The following is a 27,807-nucleotide window of genomic DNA, read 5'->3' on the forward strand; positions in this document are numbered from 1 at the left end:
TTATTGGAAATAATGAGGAAAACAATCAAAATTTCATCCCTTACAGAATTTAAAACATATTCCTTTGAACAGGATACAAGAATAAAAACACCGTGTATTTTTCCCTAAAAATCTCAAAATCTTTCTCTTTTATTTTTATACAAATATAGATCGGTAACCAAGGAACAAATGAGAACCTCCACTGATACAGAAATAAGGCCTGATAGGCTCAGGGAAAGAGGCCTTTGGGAAGGTGAAGATGTGGGAGTAAGTTTGCAAATCATAAAAAGAGACAAGTCCAGCCTCATAGTCCAGGAAAACCCCTATAAAACCAAAGGGCTCCTGTATAGTGAGAGGTGTTAGGGGTGACGTAAGAGCTACATAGTTACCATCTTTGCGGTGTCTGATAGCCCAGAATCCAGTCTTAGGAACCCGTATCATGTCATTGTCTCTTGGCACATTTTCCAGACAAACCCCGACATCCCACTCAGGTCCTCTTATACCAAAAATCCCAAGGTAATGTTTGCCTGAGGTGAAGGTTTCGCATCCCAGGACACAGGGTAACTCTTTAAACCTAGCAGGAGTGTCAGGCTTCACTTGGGGCCTTCCAGCAGTCACCTTGAGTTTATTCTTCTCCACAAGTAGGTCATTGTGAGCTGTATCTGGATCTAGAGTAACCTTAACTGCAAAAAATATTAATAAAATAAAAAACAACAAACAACAAAATCATATGGTTACTTCATGCTTAATACTCAGTAATATTCAAATTTTATCAGCCCATGATCGAAAGAAATATTTATGTCTGACAGCCTTGATGAAAATTAAATCAAATTAACATCAAAGAAATTGAAATGGTAATCAAAAGTCTTCCCAAAAACAAAAACCCAGGTCCAGACGGATTCACTAGCTAGTTCTTTCAAACATTTAAAGAGGACCTTTTGCCAGTCCTTCCCAAGCTTTTCCAGGAAATTGAAGAAACAGAAACCCTCCCAATCAGTTTCATGAGGCTGATATCTCCCTAATACCAAAAGCAAACAAAGACACCACAAAAAAAGAAAACTACAGGCCAATATCCCTGATGAACACAGATGCGAAGATCCTCAACAAAATATTAGCAAATAGAATTCAACAACTCACCAAAAAATCATACACCACGACCAAGTGGGATTCATCCCAGGGATGCAAGGATGGTTTAACATCCGGAAATCAATCAACATAATCCATCATATCAACAAAAGAAAAGATAAAAGTCATATAATCATATCAATACATGCAGAGAAAGCATTTGACAAGATTCAGCATCCATTTATGATGAAAACACTCGCCAAAATGGGTATAGAAGGGACCTTCCTCAATATAGTAAAAGCCATTTGTCACAAGCCTATGGCAAGCATTGTCCTCAATGGGGAAAAACTAAGAGCCTTCCCTCTGAGAACAGGGACGAGACAAGGATGCGCACTCTCTCCACTTCTGTTCAATATAGTACTGGAAGTACTTGCAATAGCGATTAGGCAAGAAAAAGATATTAAGGGCATTCAGGTAGGAAAGGAAGAAATCAAGCTCTCACTATTCGCAGATGATATGATACTATACCTAGAGAACCCTAAAACCTCTACCAAGAAACTCCTAGAAACAATAGAGTCGTATAGTAAAGTTACAGGCTATAGAATCAATACCTAAAAGTCCATGGCTTTTCTATATGCAAATAATGAGAGAGAAGAAAATGACCTGAGAAAAACAATCCCGTTCACACTTGCGCCTCAAAAAATCAAGTACCTTGGAATCAGCTTAACAAAGGAGGTAAAGGACTTGTATAATGAAAACTATAAAACAAACTACTTCAGGAAATAAAAGTGGACACTAGGAAATGGAAAGACATCCCCTGCTCATGGATTGGAAGAATTCATATTGTCAAAATGGCAATTCTCCCCAAAGCATTGTACAAATTCAATACGATCCCTATAGGAATACCTTTGACATTCTTCAAAGAAATGGAGTAGGCACTCCTGAAATTCATATGGAACAATAAGCCCCCACGAATAGCTAAAGCAATCCTTGGGAAAAAGAAAATGGGAGGAATCAACCTCCCCAACTTCCAACTCTACTACAAAGCGGTAGTCATTAAAACAGCATGGTATTGCAACAAAGGCAGAGCTGCAGACCAATGGAATAGGGTTGAAAACTCTGAAATATACCCCCAAATATATGATTATCTAATCTTTGATAAGGGAGCAAAAAAGGCGAAGGGGAGCAAGGAAAGCATGTTTAACAAATTGTGCTGGCAAAACTGGACGACTACATGCAAAAAAATGGGCTTAGACCTCCATTTATCACAATGTGCAAAAATCAGATCAAAATGGATTAAAGACCTCAACATCAGACCAGAATCCCTAAGGTACATTGAAGATAAGGTCGGCAAATCCCTCCACGACATTGAAGCCAAAGGTATCTTCAAAGCTGACACGCCACTGGCCAAGCAAGTGAAAACAGAGATAAATAAATGGGACTATCTCAAACTAAGAAGCTTCTGCAACTCAAAAGAAACAGTGACCAAAATACAAAGACAATCTACAGAATGGGAAAGGATATTTATGCAGTACCCATCCGATAAAGGGTTGATAACAAGGATATACAATGCACTGGTTGAACTCCACAAGAAGAAAACTGCCAACCCAATCAAAAAATGGGGTGATGAAATGAACAGAAACTTTTCCAAAGAAGAAATCCAAATGGCTGAGAGGCACATGAGAAAATGTTCAACATCACTAATTATCAGGGAGATGCAGATCAAAACAACAATTAGATATCATCTCACACCACAGAGACTGGCCCACATCCCAAAAAACAAAAGCAACCGGTGTTGGCGTGGATGTGGGGAGAAAGGGACTCTCCTTAACTGCTGGTGAGAATGCCGACTGGTTCAGCCCTTTTGGAAAACAATATAGACGATTCTCAAAAAGTTAGAAATTGAGCTCCCATTTGACCCAGCAATACCACTCCTGGGAATATATCCCGGAGAGGCAAAAAGGTATAGTATAGATGACATCTGCATTTCCATGTTCATTGCCGCTCTGTTTACAATAGCCACAATATGGAAAAAACCAGAGTGCCCGAAAACAGATGATTGGCTAAAGAAACTCTGGTATATTTACACAATGGAATACTATGTAGCTGTCAGGAAACATGAAGTCATGAAATTTGCATATAAGTGGATCAACATGGAAAGTATCATGCTGAGTGAAATGAGTCAGAAAGAAAGAGACAGACATAGAAAGATCGCACTCATATGTGGAATATAAAGTAGCTGAGAGGTACAGCTTACAATGTTGCGATTCCTGGCCGACATTTCTCTGGACTTAGTTACTAAAATACTAAAATACAGAAATCCAAAACTATGCTGCTGCTAGTGCGGCCTCCTGACCTCATATCTCTTCATTCTCAGCAATGGAAAACAAATCACCAAATGCTTTCTTTTCAGCAGATCGACTTTAGGGGGGAGAAACTCCAAATATCAAGTTTAAATATTGAATGTAATCAAAGTAAAGTGAAAATCAAATGAAATTTTTCCAGTTACACATGCGGGGCGGGTGGCTGGGGAGGTGGGGGGAAGGGGGGAGGTATATTGTGATTCTTCGTGGTGGAATATGTGCACTGGTGAAGCGATAGGTGTTTGAGCATTGTATAACTGAGACTTTAACCTGAAAGCTTTGTAACTTTCCACATGGTGAATCAATAAAAGAATTAAAAAAAAAGAAAATTAAATCAATATTATTGGTAAAAATTGAAGTAGAAATCTTATCTGACACAAAGAATGGTATGTAGGATTGAAAAGTGAATATGTGCTTAGAACGGGGCAGGACTGTAATTATGTAGGATTGTAAAATATTTGGTAGTAGCAACAATAGACTAAAAAGGCTCTGATTACTATCTTGTGCTTATTTATCATGTTTTCCATCTTTCTCACACTAATAAACAACAAACACAAGATGAGTATATTTGACATATTTACTTACTCTCTTCTCCAAAGTCCTCCCTATTTTCCCAAATGACACAAACACAAAATCAGAATGGGAAAATACAGTTAATTTCATACTTGGCTATTGAAGAAAAAGAATGCTATTGGGGCCTTAGAGCACATGGATAAGGACAGACTTTAAGGATTCACTCTCTTGGATTTCCAATACACCATAGAATTGATTCAGGGTGATGTACCAAGGACAACAAAACCAAAAAATTGATCTGAGTAGACTTAAAAGAAAGAAAAAAATAGAATAGTCATAATGGCACCAGCCAACAGCACAATGTGAAAATTAAAACATGATAAGAAGTTGTTCTAATAGAAAGCTAGTCACTTAGTCACCTAAAGTGTCCTTGGTTAAAGGTCAAACACCAAGCAGAATAATAAAGAATGTACACATACTTCTTAGCTGTATTTTTTTTCTCCAGATCACTCCCCACATTTTAATGACTTGTTTTATTAACCTCAGGACTGCTACAAACCAGCTTCGTTCCTTCTACCTCACTTCAATTTCTTAGCCAATGAGAGTGCTGGGGAGAACTTGTGAAACTAAGAGGTGGAGTGGCAGTCACTACAGTCTCCCCAGTGCTCTGAGAGTCTGCACTTCTCTCTCTTAGGTCACACTCTCTCCTGTTCTTCAGATCCATTCACCTGTATTTGAGGCTCAAAATGGTGAGGACTCCCTGACTATCTCAGCTCTGATTGCTTCAGTGTTCCTTATTCATTGTTCTAAATTTATTCTTTGTTTAACACACTTATTAAACTCTCGTCAATGAGTTCTTCACAGGAGATAATTGACCACATTTGAATACTTTGAATGGTTAAAAAATAAACCTTGTGAGAAAACCCAACCAAAATGAGGAGATTAAAGAAAAACCAAAATAAAAAGAGGGGGGTGGTGTACAATCAATAAAAGATGAATCACACTTCCTCAAAAAAGTCATGCAAATTACAAACAGAGACATGAAAATATTCTTTATCACTTGCTATCAGGGAATTTCATATCATAATTATATGATATAATTATGATATATTTACGAGCAATGAGATTTCATCTCACATCAGTGAGCTTGAAAAAGTGTTAAAAAACCAAAAACAACCAGTATTGGAATGGATGTGGGGAAAAGGAATATTCTTCCATTGTGTCTGGGAAGGTTCTTTGGATCAAACTTCTTGGAAATGGACACTGTCACTGTCACTGTCATCCCATTGCTCATCAATTTGTTCGAGTGGGTAACAGTGATGTCTCTCATTGTGAGACTTATTGTTACTGTTTTTTGCATATCAAATACACCACAGGTAGCTTGCCAGGCGCTGCTGTGCAGGCTTGATACGCTAGGTCGCTTCCTGGCCTCTCCGAGAGGGGCGGAGGTATTGAACACGGGTCAGTCTCATGAAAGGCGACCGCCCAACCGCTGTGCTATCGCTCCAGTCGGGAAATGGACAAATGTCAAAAAATAAGAATTGAACTTCTATATGACACAGTCATTACACTTCTGGCCATCTACCCCAAAGGCCCAAAAACTCTATCCGGAAAATACATTTGTATTTCCATGGTCATATCAGCTCTAGTAGCAATAGTGAACATCTGGAAACTACTGAAGTTTTTAAGAACAGAAAACTGGATATAGAAGGTGTGTCATATATGTATATCACTGTATCAAATGCCCGACCCACTGTCCTATCACTCCAGCCCCCTATGCTTATGTTTTTAATTGGGACATATATAGAGTTTATTTCCCTGGGGGACATCACTAGTGATCTGGCGAGAAAGAATTTGAAGGTTCAACAAGAAAACCAATACTCTACGTAGAACCTGTACAGGAAAAAGTAGTAAGATGTGTTGCCCATCTGTATTATTTAGGGAAATATTCATGTCACATACCATAATCAGTCTCAAACAATTTTATCAATTCACAGAAAATTATATCAAAATCAATCATAGCGGGAATTTCCAAAGAGACGTCTTCTGGTGCATTTAACTTCATAGCAGAAATCCTGATAAGAAGAGTCCAGAAATTTCATCAGAGCACCGTTCCATTAGCTCCATATAGCTACTATCCCTCCCTCCTGAATTCAAACAGCACTCACCTGTCCAAAGTGTCTTTCGCATCCTATAAAGTAAGAAAATAAGATGTTGGTATAGAAAAGTAGCATTTTATAAAACTTTGATGGATGGATATTCATTGTTATGCCAATGATTAAATGGAATGGTTTTACTCAATTATTAGTGAATTTCTAGGGAATGATTCCCATCCTATTCCCTAGCAAAGAATTCTACTACATTTTACACCTATAGTCCAACACCTATCTGCATATCTTCCCACAAACTATGAGTTATAAGCACTGTGATAGACCATTGATATTCAACTCAACCCTTGCTTACCTTCTCCAGTACATGCACAGATTTTGAGAGAAACACTGACCCATTATATTACAAGGACAGTACCTGATCAATCTCAGAGTATGTTTCATTATTTTTGGAATACGCAGATTTATCATTTCAACAACCAGATGCGATGTGTTTGAGGGAAGATCAGAATTGTCTCAAACTTACTCACTAAGCACTTTTTGCATTCAGTGATCTCATTTCTTCTGAAGAGGTCACAGTGGACATTGTTTCTCATAAAGGTCCCTACAAGCGAATTTCACAGAACCCTGGAAACTGACTCAGTAAGGGGGTGGCAGTAAGTTTGCACTGAGGTGGAAGGTCTTGCTGTGCCACCTCAATCCTTAAAAAAATAGAATAAGGATTCCAGGCATTTATCATAGTATGAAATATCCTTACTATAGCTAGACTGAAACCTATCTTGCTCTTTTGAGCAAGATAGAGGAGCAAATCTTGATGTAAGTCTATCATTGATTTTGATGACGCATTTTAGCACCCTACAGTAAAGAAGAATATCTTTGAGGGGGATATTTGACATCCGCATTCTCTGCATATGAGGCTGAGGCTAACAGATGCCTACCAAAGTTCTCCCATGGTTCCCGAAACTTCCATGTCTATCTAAGAAGCCTCATTTGCATTCCTTTATTTACACAGAGACACTCTAGACTAGCACAAGACATGTGTATATAGGCATGTGTATCTAAAAGAAGTACTCATTTAAATTCTCCTTACTTGTGTAAATTTTTGAGAAATAAGAATTCAAGTCATTTCTCTAAATTCTTCATCAGTCTCTCTAAAACACCAGAAACTGACACCTTCATCCATTCTTCCACGTGCACACTCTCACCTGCAGTAACTCGTGGGCTGAGCTCTCACATTTCCTCTCCAGTTCAAGGATGAGTTTGTTGAGTTTGTGGCTTTGCTTCTCCAACTGAGCTTCTCTGTCCTGCAGACTCTTCAGAACTTGCTCTTTCTCATTCTCCAGTCTCCATAGATAAGATTTCTCCTCCATATGTAGAATCATGTGAAAAACCTTAAAACTATACTTGATGCTTCCTTCTTTATTATAAATACAATACTAGAATGAAGAAAACATAGTCCAAAAATGGGAGAATTTTATCTTTAGATAAATAAATCAAAGTATAGTAGTTCCATTGAATCAGAATTCAATAGAAATTTTATAGGAAACAAAAAGTTTAATTTTTAGGGATTTCAATTTCTCTACATGTAACTTCAAAATTTTTCCACCCACTACTCATAACTGTTATACTGAAGGAAGAAAGAATACCTTCTGTGAGTCCAAATTCAGTATTCAGACAAAAATTTCAGGGCAGAGGTTTGGACATAAAAACTCAAAAGGCGAGAGCCCAGTCCCCAGCCTCTGGCCTGGAACCACACTCCCAGGCCAGCCGCCGCCTCCCAGAGCACGGAACCCTATTCTCCAACACATGTGTTGACCCATAGCGTTGGCATCCTACATCTACCTTTCATGGCATGACTTCAAAATCTCTAACCACAGAGCTGTGTAGACAAAGAAGTTGCTGTGTCTACACCCCACATATTAGGTACTAGTTAACCCAGGCCTCACACACTTTACCTATCAATTCGCCATGATAACACACAAAGATAGCCTCATTACAGGCAAAAAACATACATGGGACAAAATTCCAAAATGAAAAGGTCACAGTGGTAAAACAATGCAAAAACTCACAAGGGATAATGATTGAAGTTGCTAACCCATATGAATGAAACAGTAATAATTAACTATACAAACTTTTAGATACTGTATAAAAAACAGAGCTTTTAAGGATATACAAAGATCTCAAAGAAACTATGGAATGCACTGCTGTTAATATACAAATGTATGTGAGAGTAGAAGTGAGGAAAATGCAATTGAAAACACCAGCAGAGATGGCAGACCTAAAATAAATTGGTAGGTGGAATGAAATACTCAGTGGAAAGCCTCAGCAACAGATTAAGAGCTGCTGAGAACAGAATCAGTGAACTCCTAGATGACGTGCAAAGAATCTCCAGACAACAGCAGAGAATGGAAGGGAGCCTGAAAGTGAACCAATGATGTCAAGAGAAAATTGGGATGAAGCCAAGACAAATAACATAAGAATCATTGGATTCCCAGAGGGATTGGAAGAAAACCCTATTGAAGAAACTGTCAAACACATAATTGCTGAGACAGTCCCAGAGCTGAATTCCACATGCAAACAGAGTCAGGAGGCTTGAAGCATACCAGCAAAAAGAAATCCAAATTAAATTACTCCTAGAAGCATCCTTATCAAAATGATGAAAACCATAGAGAGAGATAAAATTCTGAAACCAGTAAGATCAAAGAAAGAAATTTCTTATAAAGTAGAATTTTCAAGATTCACAGCAGACCCATGTGATGAAACACTAAGGGCCCAATGATAGTGGTGAGACATAGTAACAAAAGTCAATGAAACAAATGCCTCACCAAGAATACTTTACCGAGCTATACTCTCTTTCATATCAGAAGGAACAAACATACAGGTTCACAGACAAACAACAACTCAGGAACTTCACAGCCTCAAAACCATGGTTACAAGAGCAACTAAATTTGCTATGTTAAGACAAGACAAGCCCTACAAATACACCAAACTTTTGCAGAAAGATGGGACAACACCCCATAACAATAACCTGTCTCAATGTCAATGGGCTAAATGCACCAATAAAAGGCACAGAATGACAGGATGGATCAGAACTCTGAACCCAACATTCTGTGGCCTGCAAGAAACACATCCGAGCAGTCAGATCAACCACAGACTCCAAGTGAAAGGGTGGAAAACTATTCTACAATCAAACAACTCCCTCAAAGAAGCTGGAGTGGTCATACTAATATCAAATCACATAGACTTCAGAATGAAGGATGTTACTGTCGGTATATAGAGTGCCACTTCCCCTTACTGATTACACAGCTTACAAGAGATAAGGCCAATTCTTTTTTTCCTTTTTTTCATGTCTATCTTTTAAAAAAAATTTTTTTTATTGAATCACTGTGAGATACTTATAAGCTTTCATGTTTGGGTTACAATTACACAATGATCAAACACCATCCCTCCATCAGTGCACAATATCCCCTTTCCCACCCCGCCTTTCCCACCCTCTCGCTGCCTCCATGGCAGACATTATTCCCCATACTCTCTCTCTACTTTGGGGCATTATGGCTTGCAATAAAGACACTGAGAGGTCATCCTGTTTGGTCCATTATCTTCTTTCGACACACATCTCCCATCCCAACTGATTCCTCCAGCCATCATTTTAGTGATCCCTTCTCTATTCCATCTGCCTTCTCCCCTCCATTTATGAAGCAACCTTCCAACTATGTGACAATCCTCCTGGTCCTTGTATCTACTGTCCTTGGGTGTTAGCCTCATGTTTGATACATCTACACAATGGAATACTATGCAGCTGTTAGGACTGATGAAGTCATGAAATTTGCTTATAAATGGATAGTCATGGAGAGTATCATGCTAAGTGAAATGAGTTATAAAGAGAGGGACAGACATAGAAGGACTGCACTCATTTGTGGAGTATAGAATAACATGAGTTTGAACACCCAAGGCCTTTTCTTAATAATCAAAGGACCTGTAATTCAGGAATGACACACACTCCTAAATGTATATGCACCTAATGAAGAACCAGTAAAATACTTAAAACAAATGCTCACAAAGTTGAGGAAAGATATTGATAGCAACACAATAATTGTAGATGTTGCAGTAAGGTTTGGTTAGACAGTCTGAGGCATTGAGATATGCACGCGAAAGAAATAATTTTTGGAGGATCACAAACTGTCTCTGGTGTTGTGTGTGCCCCAGAGCAACCTGTTCAGCCCCTTTTATTAACTAGCTTAATGTCTATCCAATGATATTCAGCCACATAGGCAGAATATGCAAATTAATTTAGTCAACAGAAACAGTATCAAAGTCAGTTACATAACTGGATGTATAGTCAGTTACAGTAACAGTAACAGAAAAACAATGTTTACATCCAGACCTAGCTAGGCCTGAGATTGTGAGATGTTGTACACCAACATTTCCCCCTTTTTTTGTTTAAAATGACCAGTAACAAACAACACAAACATTTTCACAAATCTTTCCAGTAATATCTCAACACTGTTTTAAGAAACTCTAACCTATTCTACAGAAATTCTTTTTCATTTTACAATACAAAGTTTGCATACACAGAGTTTACACATATTAAGTAATATTTCAGTTCCACTCCTGGTTCAGAGACATTTGTCAATGAAGACCAATTAGTCTCTAAACAAAAACAACACTCTCATGCCATTTCTGGATTAAATTCACGGTCCAGGTTTTTCCACAATTAGTAACTGCCAAACACTCCTGTTATCAGATTCTTCTCTCATGGACAAAGAAGAAATCACCTGCATCCATAAGTAAAAATAGAAACTTCCTCCTCAAACTTCATAGATGTTCCAATAAAATATGCATGGAATATTATCCAGTCTTATATAATAAACCTGTTATCCCTTGAAACTTATGTTTTGAACTAAACCAGTACCTTTTGAACCTGTTTTTATATACAATTATTTCAATTATTTTTAATAACTCTTTATAATGCAGATACAAACAAAATTTATAATATAAGTATTTAGAGAGAAAAATGTACATAACAAAAACTTGTACCATTTTTACAAAGCATGAGGAAAACATCCTTTTAATTTAAAAGTTCTTATACTTTAGATTTATACCTTATACCTTAAAATTTTTTGGAGTACATATTAGTAACCTTTGTGATGGGGCTGTTTGCCCAGTTACAAGGATTTCCATTTCTGATTTCAATCTGACTTCAATATTTAAACACTTAACACACAGACATACAGAAAGACATCAAATATTATATGCATGTGCATTCATAAATACCTCATCTATTGATGTGACCCTCCAAGAACCAGGAAAATAAAAACCTGATGGACAGAGAAAGGAAGGGCAGTCCCCAGGGTAAAAATTCCCTGTCGGCTGATTGGGATTATCCCCCGTTTCTCAGTCTAACCAGCTTGTCTTCTTCTGTTAAAATTGGGTCAAAAAGAAGCATTTCTTTTTTTACAAAGCTGGCAAAATTTTATACAAAAGGAATCTATACTGCAGTTTATTCATTTGCCATCTCTTATTCACTAGGAAGCTTCAGTGAATAAGAACCTTATACCTTGCAGAGATATAAGCAAGCGCATTATCAGTTTTCATTGTCTTGGAAAACCCATAACATTAAATGCTTCTAAATAATGAGTCATCACAGCTCCTGCCTTTTCTGAAATTAACCCAGAAGCCCATCAAAAATGTGAATAGGTATCAATTGATTGATGGACACACTTTGTTTACCAAAAGCTGGGATAATAGTTACATCCATTTGCCAAATTTCCTTTGTCTTTATTCCTCGAGGATTAGCTCCCAAAGGCATATGAGGCATATTGATTGCCTGACAAGTAGGACATTGCCTAATAATGTCTTTAGCTTGCCTCCAAGTAAGGGCATATTTGGTTTTCAATGCACGAGCATTTTGATGATGTAAAGCATGATATTTTTCTGCATTTACTACTAAAGCAACCAACTTATCAGCTCTATCAATGCCTTGAACTAACAGACCAGGAAGACCCGTATGAGCTCACATATGAACAATGTATAAGGGATGTTTACGGTTTCTCAAAAGTTGCTGCAAAGTTTTAAATAAAGAAATAAGCTCAGAGTCACTCAAAGGCAAAGCAACAGTAAATATATGATTGACAGTCCAAGCTTCATACTGAGAGTCTTTTACAATATTTATTGGTTCAGAATGATTTTGTAAAAGAGAAATAATTGCAAGCAATTCTTTCTTCTGAACTGATTTATATGGAGTTTGTAAAACCTTATCATTTTGCATGTCAGTATAAGCAGCCTTTCCTTCTTTGCTAGCATCTGTAAAGAATGTAAGAGCAGACTCAATAGGTTCAGCTTTTATAATGTTAGGCCAAATCCAATTAGTAAATTTAAGAAATTGAAATATCTTTTGCTTTGGTAAGTTATTATGAATTTTGCCCAGATAATTAGTGCAAGCAATTTGCCAATCTTCATCAATTTCCCACAGTGCTTGGATTTTTCACTAGTCAATGGTACAATTATTTCAGTAGGATCGCTTTCTATTGATTGTCTAGTTCTTCTTCTTCCGTTGAAAATTATTTGAGATATTTTATTTACCTATCGCTGCAGCCCGTGGTGTGTTGAATAAGCCAAAAACAGTAACAAATAAGTCTCACAATGAGAGACGTTACTGGTGCCTGCTCAAACAAATTGATGAGCAATGGGATAACTGGCCATTTTATTCACATAAGTAACCAATGTTTTACTAGACTTGTTACATAAAAAACTCCATTCCACAATATTAGTTCCTTGTACCAAAATCCCAGTACGAGAATGTGAAGTATGCGATACTATCAGATTTAAATTTTCTGAAGAATAAATTCTATCCAACTGAGCCTATTAACAATTTCTTCAATTATTTCTAATTTTTTTCAGCTGCTGGGCTAAATTGCCTTGGACTATTAAAAGAAGGATCACCTTCCAATCTTTGAAACAAATTTTGTAGGGCATAGGTTGAAATACCCAAAGAAGGTCGTAGCCAATTTATATTTCCTAATAGTTTTTGAAAGTCATTTAAAGTTTTTAATTTATCTCTATGAAGTTAAACCTTTTGAGGTGTAATTTTACTCTTCCATATTATTTGTCCCCAAAATTCCCAAGGAACCTGACATGATTTGTCCTGTGCAGTTTTTAAACCCCATGACTCTAGTTCATAAGTTATAGCTTCATAAATTTATGGATTTGGTGTACAATGTTGTACACCAAATTTCTTTCTATGTAAATGTTGGTGTACAACATCTCACAATCTCAAGCCTAGCTAGGCCTGGATGTAAACATTGTTTTTCTGTTCCTTCAATGGCAGACCAACTGCTTTTGTTAAAGAGTTCTGGATGTCCACATAGGCATCCTGCTGAGATGTTACAGAGTTACCCATTACTCTTTTTTCTTGTTTTCCTTTATTTATTCTTTATTTCTTTCTCCTTTTCTTCTTTTCCCTTTCTCTCTTTCTTTCTTTCTTTCTTTCTTTCTTTCTTTCTTTCTTTCTTTCTTCCTATTTTTCTTTATTTCCTCTCTTTTTCTTCTTTCATCCTTTCTATCTATATTTCTTTATTTCTTACTCCCTTTCTTTTTTCTTTCTTCTCTTTCTATCTTTATTTCTTTCTCCCTTCTTACTATCTTTCTTTATTCCCTTTCTTTTTCTTTTTCTTTTTCTTCTTCCTTTCTATCTATATTTCTTTATTTCTTTCTCCCTTTCTTTCTCTTTTTCTTCTTCTTTCTTTGTTTCTTTGTTTCTGTCTTTCTTCCTATCTGTATTTCTTTATTTCTTTCACCCTTTCTTTTTTTCTTCTTCCTTTCTATCTATACTTCTTTCTATCTATACTTCTTTCTTTCTTTCTTTCTTTCTTTCTTTCTTTCTTTCTTTCTTTCTTTCTTTCTTTCTTTCTTTCTTTCTTTCTTTCTTTCTTTCTTTCTTTCTCTTTCTTACTATTCTCTCTCTTTCTCTTCCTTCTCTTTCTCTCTATTTTCTTTATTTCTTTAATTTTATCTCTCCCTTTCTTTATTTCTTTCATACCGGGCCTTATTTTTCGAGCCTCGCGTTGAGCCCATATGCTGCAATAAGGTTTGTTTAGACAGTCTGAGGCATTAAGTTATGCATGCGAATGAAATAATTTTTGGAGGATCACAAACTGTCTCTGGTGTTGTGTGTGCCCCAGAGCATCCTGTTCAGCCCCTTTTATTAACTAGTTTTATCCAATGATATTCAGTCACATAGGCGCAATATGAAAATTAACTTAGTCAATAGAAACATTATCAAAGTCAGTTACATAACAGGAAGTACAGTCAGTTACAGTAACAGTAACAGAAAAACAATGTTTACATCCAGACCTAGCTAGGCCTGAGATTGTGAGATGTTGTACACCAGCAAGGGGAGATTTCAACACCACTTTATCACTTCTTGATAGATCAACCAGACTCAAGCTAAGCAAGGACATACTTTATCTGAAATGGGCTTAGTACATATATATATGACATTTTATACCTCAAAATCTGAATACACATTCTTCTCAAGTGCACATGGGTCATCACCAAGATAGACCACACGCTGGGCCACAAAACATACCTCCATAAAATTAAGAGAAAAGAAATTGTATCAACAATCTTTTCAGACAATGATACACAGAAAACAGAAATGAATCACACACATAAACAGTAATTTAAATCGAACACCTAGAACTTAAACAACTCAAAAACAAGTGGCTTACATGTATCTGGACTGTGAACTAAGCCATTGCCTAACACCAGCTGAGGAGGAGAGACATCTCTCTTCCTCAGTTTTTTTTTCCCCTTACGAGGGGAAGCGACGTGGGGTCCGCCAAATTATGAGCATTATAAGCGGGGATGAACTTGGTGTGGGAAGGAGAAAAAAAAAGAGAGACAGTTATGTACTTGGAAAAGCGGTACCCTGGGGCAGTCTCGGGCCAGGGCCGATGCAGGCTTGTGCTCCGCCGAGACTCAACCGGGTGATCACAACTTTGATGCGGCCACTTTGCTGTTCATGGACCACGATCCGGAGGCCAGCTAGACTACTTTTGGTCCCCAAAACCCCAAATGATTTGCAGCCATGTGTCTGGACTCTGAACTAAACCATTGCCCCATACTGCCCCAGGAGGGGGAATTATTCAATTTCTAACATAAATCTCCCCGGAATTAATTACTAAAATACTAAAATACAGAAATCCTAAACCGCTCGGCAGCTACTGAGGCCGTGCAACTTCATATCTCTTCACTTTCAGCAATGGAAAACTAATTATCAAATGTTTCCTTGTCAGTAGGGATGGTTTTTGTTGAGGGGGGGAACTCCAACAACAGTTATGAGTTTTGTGTTGAAATATGGAACATAATCAAGGTAAAGATAAAATGAAGTTAAATCTATCAGTTATGCAGGTGGTGGGAGGGGTGGGGGTGGGAGGTATACTGGGGTTTTTGCTTGTGGAATATGGGCACTTTGAAGGGATGGGAGTTTGAGCATTGTATAACTGAGACATAAACCTGAGAACTTTGTAACTTTCCAATGGTGATTCAATAAAATAAATTAAAAAAAACAACAAGTGGCTTAGAAAGGAAACCAAAGAGAAAATCAAAAGATTCCTGTAAAGGAATGAGAATGAAGACATTAGTTACTAGAACCTATAGGACATGGCAAAAGCAGTGTTAAGAAGAAAGTTTATATCTCTATAAGCATTCCTCAGAAAGGAAGAGCAAGCCCACATAAATAATTTAATCTCACTGCTAAGATCTTGTAGAATTGGGGGTATGTGCCACCAGCAGGTCAACCTGTACCTGGAGTGTGAGTGCATTAGCAGCCTGATGGTGCCTTCAGGCTTCCCCCAAAATTGAAGCTGTGCCATTAGTCAGACCCCAATAACTTGGGACCAAGTTTACCAAGAATCTAAACAGTCAAAAGTTACGTATGTGGGTGTTAAACACAAACCACCTCCGACTCAGCTATACAAGCTCATTTATTGGCCTTATTTCACAGATCCATAGATAAATCTCGAAAGAGATCAAAAGCCATAGTTGATCTTGGTCCCACACATGGCTGAAGAGACTGGGGTAAATTTGAGGAGGGTGTTGGCCTGGAGGCTCCCCCAAGCAGAACCCCCCAGAAGCCACTTGCTTTCACAATCCAAAATTGCTGCCATATCCCCAGCCTAACTCCACTGTCTCAGGGCATACTTCACCAAGATACACACTGTTGAAAATGCTGGGATGTGGCTTTTGTGACTGAAATCTCCAGACTTTCTCAGAATTGGTGTGGGCTACTTCCCCCAATTTCCCAATACACGTGGAAGAAGTAGCAGTCACCCCCTTGAACCAACTCCAGCATCAGTCTGTAATCTCTGAGGTCAGCCTTGCTTCTGAGACCCCTAAATAAATCTCGAAAGAGATCCAAAACCACAGAAAAGCTCAGACCCATGCATGGCTGAACCAACTGGGGTAAGTTGGAGGGGGACAGGTTGGAGTGTGCCCGCCCAAGCAGAGCCCCCAGCATCCACTTGCTTCCACAATACAAAATCTCCACCACACCTCCAGCCTGACTCCACCATCTCAGGATGGACCTCACTAAGATACAATCTGCTGAAAATTTTGTAATGTGGATCTTAGCGCACCAATAGCCCTGGCTCAGAGACACAGCAGCGAGTCCCAGAAGATACCACAGCACCAGCGATCTCTCTAGGCACCATACTGAGCCAATTTCACTGGGGCACCTTAGGTGGAGCAGGTGTGCTCTCCCCACCTACTCCAGATGGAATCCCAGTGATCAAGAGGTACCACAAGCAAGGCCCAAGTGTGTGGGTTCCTGGACTAAATCTCCAGGCCACATAGTGGCCTGAGTACTACACACCTGCATACTCCAGATGGAATTCTGGTGACCAAGAGCTTCTCTAAGCAAAGGCCCAGGTATGGGGTTTCCAGCAATAAATCTGCAGGTCCCATGGTGGCAGAGGACCAGGGCAGTCCCTCCTCAGGTCCCTGCCTGTCCAGGTGACTGGCTGTCACACTCACAATTTGCCTTTCGGCACAATCATAGTGTACCAACAGCCTGGTCCGGAGACACAGCAGTGAGTCCCGGAAGACATCACAGTGCCAGAGATCTCTCTGGGCTGCAAACCGAGCCAATTTCAACAGCACAAACCAGTTTGAGAAGGTGTACTCTCCCCACCTACTCCAGATGCAATCCCAGTGACCAAGAGCTTCCACAAGCAAGCCCCAACCCCACCGCTGGTATACAGGTTCCAGTACCAAATCCTTAGGTACATGGCGGCAGAGGAACTGGGCTGTACCTCTCTGGGTCTCTGCCCGCCCAGCAGAATGACTGTCATACCCATAGTTTGCCTCCGGGTGCCATCTTCACACCAACACTCCTGGCCCAGAGACTCTCAATTGAATCCCCAAATGGGCTAGTGTCATACAGAGATGTTTCTGGAACCCAACCATTTACAATCTAGATATTTACATTTATAATTGCAGCCGTGCAATCTCTCATGATATTCAAAATGAGCAATGGGAAATACATTATCTAGTGTCTTCCCACACAGGTAGGCTTGAATGGTGGTGGGAAATTTTGAGCAAAACATAATGCCCAAAAATGAGAGAGAGAGTATTTGGGAAATTGCCATAGAGGCAGGGTGAGGACTGGGATGTGTGTAGTGAAAAATATGCACTGGTGGAGGGATGGGTGTTTCATTATTGTATGGTGGAATCTCAAATGTGAAAGCTTTATAACTCTATCTCACGGTGATACAATTTAAAAAAAAGTAATATGGAGTTAATCCCCGATTCCATCAGCTTAATCAATGGCTGAACAAATAGCAGTACTCCTACTTTCATTACCATCATCATCATCATCATCATCATCATCATCATCATCATCATCATCCCGTTGATCTTCGAATTTCTCGAGCGGTCTCAGTAACATCTCCATTCATCCAAGCCCTGATATTTTAGTAGCCTCTCTCTACTTATTCTTCCAATGATGCTATACTAGAGGCTATTTCAGGGTTAGAGGAAAGAGACAAAGCTTGTTACTGGTTTTGCATATTAATACACCATGGGGACCTTGCCAGGCTCTCTCCTGTGGGCAGGAAACTCCCAGTAGTTTGCCAGTTTCTCACCAAAGGAGATGTAGGCTATAAGATACCCTAGGCAGTCATACCCAGAAACTGCCTCCAGCGCCATGTAATCTTGTCAACAGCCAGCATCCAGAGTCTTAAAAGCAAGCTCCCAGAAGAGAACAATGCAGAGAGTCTCTTGCTCACGCAAGTTTTTACTCGAGTCTATAAATTTGACAATAATTATTATTGTTGAGAATCAAGATCCAGTAAAAAAAAAGCGCAATTATTTAACACGTGTGGATTTCCTCTATCTTGATGGTATTCAAGCTGAAATAAAAAACAGCTTGATCTAAAAAGTCCTGAATAGTTGGTAAGATTATTAACTTCATTTCTGCCTGTTAGAAACTGAGATTCATCTACTGACATTGGCCTAATCTATTTATACCACTATATTCTTTTCAGCAGAGAGTCTCTTGCCCATGCACCTGGCTGTCTTCCTCGGGGCCTTCTCAGAGGGGATGAGCTCCAGCTTCCCTCCCCATCCTGAGCAGAGCTCCCAGCACCTGAAGACCTCCAGAGCCTAGCCACAGCCATGCTCAAGGCCCCTCTCCACATGTTCGGACGAGCCTCACACATGAAGAAACTGGCAGAGAAACCCAGGTGTGGGACCCTGGGCTAAGACCTCCAAGGCTGCTCAGATCGGACTGGGCCTCCTCTGTCCAGATTTCCCATTTCCCAGTAGCTAGGCGGTCACACTCAGGGACTGCCCCTGGAGCCATGTAATTCTGTCAATGGCCAGCATCCACAGATTTAAAAGCCAGCTCCCAGAAGTGCGAGGCCACAAAATTCCTACATTATTAAAAAAAAAATTATTGTAGAATGACCAACAATAGGAACACAACCATCCAGCAATAAGGAAACAATAAAACTTAGGACAGAAATTAATAACCTGGACTACCCCCCAAAACTCCAAAAGATCAACAAAACCAAGAGATGGTTCTTTCAGAAAATAAACAAGATCAATAAAGCACTAGCAAGATTCACAAGGAAAAAGAGTGAGAACCCTAATAAACAAAATCAGAAACAAAAAGGACATCACAATAGAAACCACAGAAAATCAAAGGATAATCAGAGGTTCCTTTGAGAAGCTTCATGTCACAAAACAAAACAACCTTGTGTAAATGGATAAATTCCTAGACTCTTATAATCTCCTAAATCTAACCTAAGAAGACGCGGAATATCTGAACAGAACTATCTCTATCAAGGAAATAGAAATAGGAATCAAAATTCTCCCAAAAAACAAAAGCCCTTGCCCAGATGAATTCACTTGTCAATTCTTCCAAACCTTCAAAGAGAAACTACTCCCAATCCTGTCCAAACTCTTCCAGTAAATTGAAGAAACAGAAACACTTTCAAGCAGTTTCAATGAGGCAAATATCAAATATCACCTACATACTAAAAGCAGACAGAGACACCACAAGAAAAGAGAATTACAGGCCAATATCCCAGATGAATACAAATGCAAAGATCCTCAACAAAATAACTGCAAATAGAATCCAACGACTTATCAAAAATATCGTATACCATGGCCAAGTGGAATTCATTCCATGCATGAAAGGATGGCTTAACATTATTAAGTCAATGAACATAATCCATCATATCAATAAAAGGAAAGATAAAACCATATGATCATATAAATAGATCAGTGAAAGCATTTGACAAGATCCAGCACCCATTTCTGATAAAAATTCTCAGGAAAATGGGACTCAACAGAACTTTCCTCAATAAAGACTAAGTCATCTATCTACCACAGGCCCATGGCAAACATTATTCACCACAGCACTGTAGTCCCGTTGTTCATCAATTTACTCGAGTGGGCACCAGTAATGTCTCCATTGTGAGACTTGTTGTTACTGTTTTAGCATATCGAATATGCCATGGGTAGCTTGCCAAGCTCTGCCATGCATGCAGGATACTCTTGGTAAATTGCTGGACTCTCCTAGAGGGACGGAGGAATTGAACCCGGACCGGCCGCATGCACGGCAAATGCCCTACCCACTGTGCTATCGCTCCAGTCCAACATTATTCTCACTGGGGAAAAATTAAAGTATTCCTTCTAAGATCATAAACAAAACAAGGTTGCCCACTCTCACCACTTCTATTCAATATAGTAGTGGAACTACCTAACGGCAAGACACCGATATCCAGGGCACCTAGATAGGAAAGGAAGAGTTCGCGGTATCACTATTTTCAGGTGATATGATACTCTACTTGGAGAAACCGTAAGCCTCTACCAAGTAACTCCTAGAAACAATAGGTTTGTATAGTAAAGTGGCAGGTTACAAAATCAATACCCAAAAGTCCATGCCATTTCTATCAACAAACAATGAAAGAGAGATTTTAAAATATCCCATTCACAACAGTGCCTCAGAAAATCAAGTACCTTGGCATCAGCTTAGCGAAATAGATGCAAGGCCTATACAAAGAATACTATAAAACATTACTTCCAGGAATAGAAGAGGACATTAGGAACTAAAGATATATACCCTACTAGTGGATCTGGAGAAATAACATTATCAAAATGGGCAATACTGCCCAAAGCATTGTGCAGATTAAATGAAGTTCCTAAAAGGATACCCATGATATTTTTCAAAGAAATAGACAAAACACTCCTGAAGTTCATATGCAGCAAGAAACTTGCAAGAGTAGCTAAAGCAAACCTTGGGAAAAAGACGATGGGTGGCATTACCTTTCCCAATTTCAAACTGTAGTACAAAGCAGTAGTATTTAAAACAGCATGACATTGGCTGTGAAACAGATCTGCAGACAATAGAACAGAGTTGAATATTCTGACACAACCTCTTGAGTATATGATCACTTAATTTTTGACAAAGGAGCAAGAAACGTGAAATGGAGCAAGGAAAGCCTCTTCAACACGTGGTGCTGGGAAAGTTGGACTACATGCAAAAAAAAGAACTCAGGCCTCTGTCTAATGCCAACAAAAAATTCAGATCCAAATGGATTAAGTATCAGACATGAATTCATAAGGTACACGGAGGGAAATGTAGCAGAATCCTCCATAATATTGAAGCTAATGGCATCTTCAAGGATGAAACACCAGTGACCACGCAAGTGGAAACAAATAAAAACAAATAGGATTACATTAAACTTGGAAGCTTCTGGACTTCAAAACAGTGACCAATAATATAGAAGAGCCCACGGAATGGGAGAAATGATTTATCCAATAAACATCAGATAGGAATTTAATATCTAGGATATTCAAGACACAGTAGAATTTTACAAGAAAAAAGTCTTCAACCCCATCAAAAAATGGAGGGTAAAAATGAATAGAAACTTCCTCACAAAAGAAACTCAAATGGCTAAAAGGTGCAAGAAAAAATGCTCTACATCACTAATCATCAGGGAGATGCAAATCATTACAACAATGAAATATCATTTTATACCACTAAATATGGCACACATCAAAAGAAGAAAAACAACCAGTGCTGGCGCAGATGCAGGAAGAAAGGGATTCTCCTTCATTATTGGTGGAAATGCCACTGGTACATCCTTTATGGAAAACAATATGGACATCCATCCACAAACTGGACATAGCTCTCCCACATGGCCCAGAAATATAACTTCTGGGAACATATATAATTTAATATGTATAACTTCTGGTAATCTTTATCTCAGAGATGTAAAAAAAATACAGTAGAAATGACATCTGCGAATATCTACTTATTGCAGCACTGTTTACAATAGCCAGAATCTGGAAAAAAAAAAACAAGTGCTGGAGAACAAATGACTGATTAAAGAAACTTTGTACATCTACACAATGCAATACAATGCAGCTGCTAGAAAAAAATGAAACCATAAAATTTGGATATATGTGGATGGACATGAAGAATATCATGCTAAGTGAAATGAGTGAGAAAGAGACGGACAGACAGAATGACTGCACACATTGGTAAGATATATAGCAACGTAATTGGAGACTTTCACCTGAGGACTGTAGAGATAGGTGCCGGGAGGACTGTACCACAACTTGGAAGCTGGATTCAAATGCTAGGGGTAAAGGCAACTGGGATAGAGAAGGAACCATTAAGTAAATGATGGTCGGAGGGGTCACTCAGGATGGGAGATGTGTGCTGAACATAGACTATGGACCCAACATGATGACCTCTTAGTACCTGTATTGCAAGCCATAGCACCCAAAAGGACAGAGAGAGAGAGAGTAAGAGGGAATGTGCCTGCCGCAAAGGCAGGGGCAGTGGGTGGAAAGGGGTGGGAGTGGCAGGAGGGATACTGGAAACATTAGAGGTGGAGAATGGGCACTGGTGGAGGGATGGCTGCCCAATCATTGTATGACAAAATGTAATCATGACAGTTTGTAAGTCTGTAACTGCATCTCACTATGATTCAATGCAAAAAAGAATGAAAGAAAACCTCAAAAACCAATGACCTGTGAAATTTGAGTTTAAGTTTTTGGATTCCATCAATATAACCAGAAAAGTTGACTCTCCTGTGCAGTCTGGTCAATCATAGAATTAGACCTTACTCTGCCATTGAGGATGTTCTTGCACCATTTTCTGCTACTCTTCATGAATTTTTTGAATGAGTCCCACCTGGAGAGATCCTGTTTCTCACAAAGATTACTTTTGGGGAATGAAAATTACCAGACCTAGCATTGTGGTAAATTTCTCACAGTGGCAGTTCTAAGCTTCAAACAGTTTTGAGATGTTTAAAACTTATAAACCAGTCAAGATGAATCTCAGTAAGGACACCACTTCTGCTTTTCCTGACTGATATTAGGACTCCTCAACAATAACTGCTGAAATGTAAAAGGAACAGGAGCTCAATTCTCAGATTTGTACCCAACGAGGAGCATTAAAACAAATAATTTGAGATTCATCTTTTTAGTTTAGATGAATTAGATTAAAACAACTTATTGGTTTGCCTAATTCTCATGTATGTCTCAGATCTAGTGGGAATATATTTGAGATCAATGAACTCAAATTCTTACCTGAAAATCTTCTATTTGCTCTCTAATGTTCCTCTGCCATTTCTTATTTTGTTCTTCTTGTTCCCTGAGGTATGTCAAAGTTTTCTGGTAGGTTTCCTAAGGAAAAATTGTTTGATGATGGCTGATTAATTGGGTAATTTTTCATTATATATATCAGGAGAGATGATAGACTTTCAATCATAAAAATAATATCAGAAACATGTATAGTCTTTAAGCTTTCAAGGATACTGACTATGAAGTGAAAATTTTGATCTCCTGAGAGAGGAGAGTCTGCCAGAGGTGGGCTTGTAAGGGAGAGGTGGGAAGGCAGTGGGAGGGAACCTGGCAACATTGGTTGCGGGTAATATATACCAGTGAAAGGGATGGGTGTTGGAACACTGCATGGCTGAAACCCAGTCAAGAATAGTTTGTAACTGTGTATCTCATAGTGATTCAATAAACAAAATTTTACAAAAGTTTTAATCTTCTGAACAACCTTGAGGAACTGGCAAGGTTATTAATATCATTTTTCTAGTTTAAAAACATGTTATTCTATTGAACCATGGTCTAAGGTATGAAATACTAAGTTTTTCCCAGTGAACATTATACAAAGAACAAGAATATAATAATGTATAATAACATTTTATATAACTATGTCTAAATTCCAAAACACTAAAGATTATTGACACCTTGATATATTTATTAGTACTATTGGTATCACTGTTTTTGTGGCTCTCTCACTCTTGGCATTCTTCGCACAGTCATGGAGGTGCTGAACCTGTCGATCGTATTCCTTGTCAATGTTGTCAAGGACGGCATCTTCCCATGTTGCTGCAATAGTGCCAGAGAGCTCCCAGTTGGTGGTCATTCTGGGAGTTGTCTTCTTAGATTTAAATTTTGCAGACGAAGTAGAATTTCACACGAAGGAGACGGTGGTCTGATCCCATTTGGAATTTTGTGACAACAGTGATATCGGTCAGGCAAAACCTTCAATTGAATATGATGTGGTTAATTTCATTGTGGAACTGTCCAACAGGAGACTTCCATGTCCAGCGTTTAGAGTCGGCCTTCTGGAACTGTGAGTTACCATGTCTATATGGTCTATCGTGCTGAATCCCCTTTGGAACCCGGCTTGCTCGCATGGCTGTCCTTTGTCTAGTGTTCTGCCTATTCTATTCAGGATGACACGAGTGAACAACAGCAGGCAGATTGGGTGATAGTTGCTGATAGTTTCTATGTCTTGATCGACATGATGAATTCAGACAGTCTCTCACCCTGTTCATTCCATTCTAGGCCATGTGTCCCAATGTGGAATTTATTCGTCAACACGGTTTGGCAGGAGCCTCAGGAAACTACAAGCTAACGTCCGAGCTCACAAAGCTGTGCAGAGATGAGATAAAGGAAGAACTCAAAGAGAGAAGAGCAGCAGTGGTGGCCAGTGCAGCAGAAGCCAGGAAAAGTATCCACAACATTCACCTGTCCTTCGCCAACTACAAAACCAAGATGACTGCCCTCCTGATGGATCTATCACATCCTCCAGAAAGGCAATGGAGAAAATTATTCACCACTTCTACTTGGATCTCTTTGACAGCAACGTCCACCTGCCCACATACAAAATTCTGCAGGATGAATATGTCATTCCCAACGTTCTCCCTTCTGAAATCCGACACGCCATTTCACTGGTAAAGACGCATACAGCACCTGACCTGGTCTGGACAAGGTCAGACCTCAAGAATCTGCTGCCAGTACTCATCAATACACTGGCCCAACTCTTCACATGCTACCTGTGTGAATGCAAGGTTCTGTCCCAGTGGAAAACCAGTAGGACCGTTCTGTTGTACAAGAAGGGAGAATCCACAACATAGGCAACTATCGCCCAATCTGCCTGCTATCTGTCGTCTACAAGTTTTTCACTCGTGTCATCCTGAGTAGAATAGGCAGAACACTAGACAAAGGACAACCATGAGAGCAAGCCGGGTTCCGAAGGGGATTCAGCATGATAGACCATATCCACACAGTGACCAAATTCATTGAAGTTTTGTGAGAGTTCAAGATGTCGATCTGTCTAATGTTCATCGAATTAAAGAAGGCCTTCGATTCTGTTGAGACTGAGGTGGTCATCAAAGCCCTGGCCAAACTGGGCATTCAAACTCAGTATATCAAAATCCTCCAAGGGCTGTATTGTGGATTCACCACCAGGATCTCACCATTCTACAAAGAAGTGATCATTGATGTAAAGAGAGGGGTGCGCAGGATGATACCATTTCACCGAAACTCTTCAGTGCTGCCCTTGAGAACATCATGTGAACAACTGGAATGGGAAGGAATGGGAGTGAAGATAGACGGTCGGCAATTACACCACCTCTGCTTCACTGATGACCTCGTTCTCATAACACCAAACATTAGCCAACTGGCACAAATGCAAATTGACTTCGACCTCAAGTGTGAAAATGTCGGATTGCAGCTGAATCTCAACAAGACAATATTCATGAAAAACGAACTGGTCCCTGAAGCTCCATTTGCTCTCGATGGAATGAACATCTCCGAATGCAGCAGCTATGTGTACCTGGGTCGAGAAATCAACATGAGGAATGACTTGGTGCCAGAACTGCACAGGAGGAAGAGAACAGCGTGGAATGCATTCAAGAGCTTCAAAGAGGTGGTTAAGAGAACGAAGAAGCTCCGACTCCAGGCACAGCTTTTCAATTCCACCGTTCTTCCTGCAGTAAAATATGCCTCAGAGACATGGGCCCTACGCAAACAGGATGAGAATGCTATTTGGATATCCCAAAGAGGAATCGAAAGAGCTATGCTGGGAATATCATGGCTCACTCAAGTGAGAGAAGGAATCCGGAGTTCTGACCTCCATTGACGGTCAAAATCAGGGATGCTGTCTCGTTGGCGAAGGCATCAAAAATCAGATGGGCTGGTCATGTAATGAGATTCAGAGATGACCGATGGACTAGAGCTATTACAGACTGGATTCCACAGGACGTCAGAAGACCTCATGGCCGCCCACCAACTAGATGGTCAGATTTCTTCATCAAATCTCTGAATGAATTATTTGAGGCTTTTCCTGTTCCTGGAGTGAGCAGGTATCATTGGGCTACACTAGCTCTCGACAGGGACAAATGGAGGCATTACTGGTACCCTCTCGAGCAAATCAAAGATCAATGGGACTACAAGTGATACAAGCCACAAGTGATTAGTATCACTATGTATAAATAAGGGTTGGCCTTGATATAATTATTAGTACTATTAGTATCACTATTTATAAATAAGGGTTGGCCAACTATCACTAAAATGTTTTGAAAGAGACCAGGGACAGATGGAGAGATAGTTCAGGGGCTAAGGTGCTTGCCTTGTAAGAGCAGACCTGGTACAATCCTGCATATCATTCCTCAAGCAGATCCAGAAATGGACTCTGAGCAGAGAGTCAGGAGTAAACCCTGAGCATCTGTGGGTGTGGTCCCTAAATCCAAACCCAAATGGAAAAGTCAAAGGGACAAATGAAGGACAATGAGAAAGAGAACGTGCTGTGATCAGGAATCAGAATTTGATCTCCAGAACTCTATTTTCTTTGAGTGCCAGCTGTTATGATACTGAGATTCCTGAACATGGCCAGGTATGGACCTGGTGTCACACAGCACTGCAGGGCCCTACCACTGAACAGTCAGGCCACTGGTCTTGTATCACATGAAGTGACCTCTAAACCACAGTACAGCTAGAAAAACACTCTGGACAAAAATAGAAAGGGAGAGGGAAAAGCTGTAATATCTAATGAAAAAGTCATTATGCAAGCAATTTTAAATTTTTTACATAAAGCTTTGCAAACTTCAAACTTTATTTCTTAAAAATACCTGCTCCTATATTAGGAGCACACTTTAATGTGAAAATTGTCTATCTTAAAAGTAGTAATCAATCTTCTAGCCCTATAAAGTTAGTGTATATTCTGACCCTGTCTGAGTATATAGGTATACCTATGAGTTGTTCAGAGCTATCAAGGGATTTATGAGATTTTTTTCATAAAACACAGTTGTTTTGCAGTGGGCAAATATTTTGCAGATATCAGTGTCCATGGAGATTATGACAAAACTCTGTGTACATGCATTAATATGCCTATATATGCATATATTATATGGACAGCCATTACTAAGCTTATCTGAAGACTAAAGTGGTGAAAGCTAAAACATCATCTTGGGTTTCAGATTAAACAAGTTTATGTCCATAGATGCCAAAGAGGAACGAGTACCTGGTGAAGCACTCTGGACAGTACTCACTCACCTTGTAGCCCTGACAGGCATCTGCAGTAAGGACCGTGCTGTGCCCTTTGTGCTTTGTTGTCCGTTCACATAACAAGCAGATGAGCTGACCATCATCTTCACAGAACAGGCTGAGCTTCTCTCCATGTTCTTCACACAGATGTTCCTGCCCCATCTTCGTAATGGTGTCAATGATGTTTTCTAGCTGCTTAATGGGCCGGATGCTCTCCCTTTGAAACTGTGCCCTACATACAGGACAATGGAAGTTTTCCTGGGAAGGTGACTTCCGTTGCTGGTTCTCAAGATTTTCTAATATGCAAGAATGGCAGTAGATATGTCCACAGTCTATGAACACTGGCTTAGTCATCAGCTCCAGGCAGATGGGGCAGGTGACTTCCTCCCTCATGGTGTTAGCTGTGCTTGAGGCCA

At 39.4% G+C, this 27,807-nt stretch overlaps 1 protein-coding gene across 1 annotated transcript; it reads right to left on the reverse strand.

Annotated features, from left to right (window-relative positions):
* Window positions 1–135: 135 nt before the first annotated feature.
* LOC129401597 (E3 ubiquitin-protein ligase TRIM38-like) lies at window positions 136–27,784 on the reverse strand. The gene is made up of 6 exons (XM_055124299.1): window positions 27,401–27,784; window positions 23,138–23,233; window positions 7,234–7,464; window positions 6,089–6,111; window positions 5,883–5,995; window positions 136–662 (listed from the first exon to the last, which is right to left on the reverse strand). The coding sequence occupies exons 1-6, from the start codon at window positions 27,782–27,784 to the stop codon at window positions 136–138; spliced, it is 1,374 nt and encodes a 457-aa protein (XP_054980274.1).
* Window positions 27,785–27,807: the final 23 nt, after the last annotated feature.

This window comes from Sorex araneus, chromosome 2, assembly GCF_027595985.1.
Source record: "Sorex araneus isolate mSorAra2 chromosome 2, mSorAra2.pri, whole genome shotgun sequence".
Lineage (NCBI taxonomy): Eukaryota > Metazoa > Chordata > Mammalia > Eulipotyphla > Soricidae > Sorex > Sorex araneus.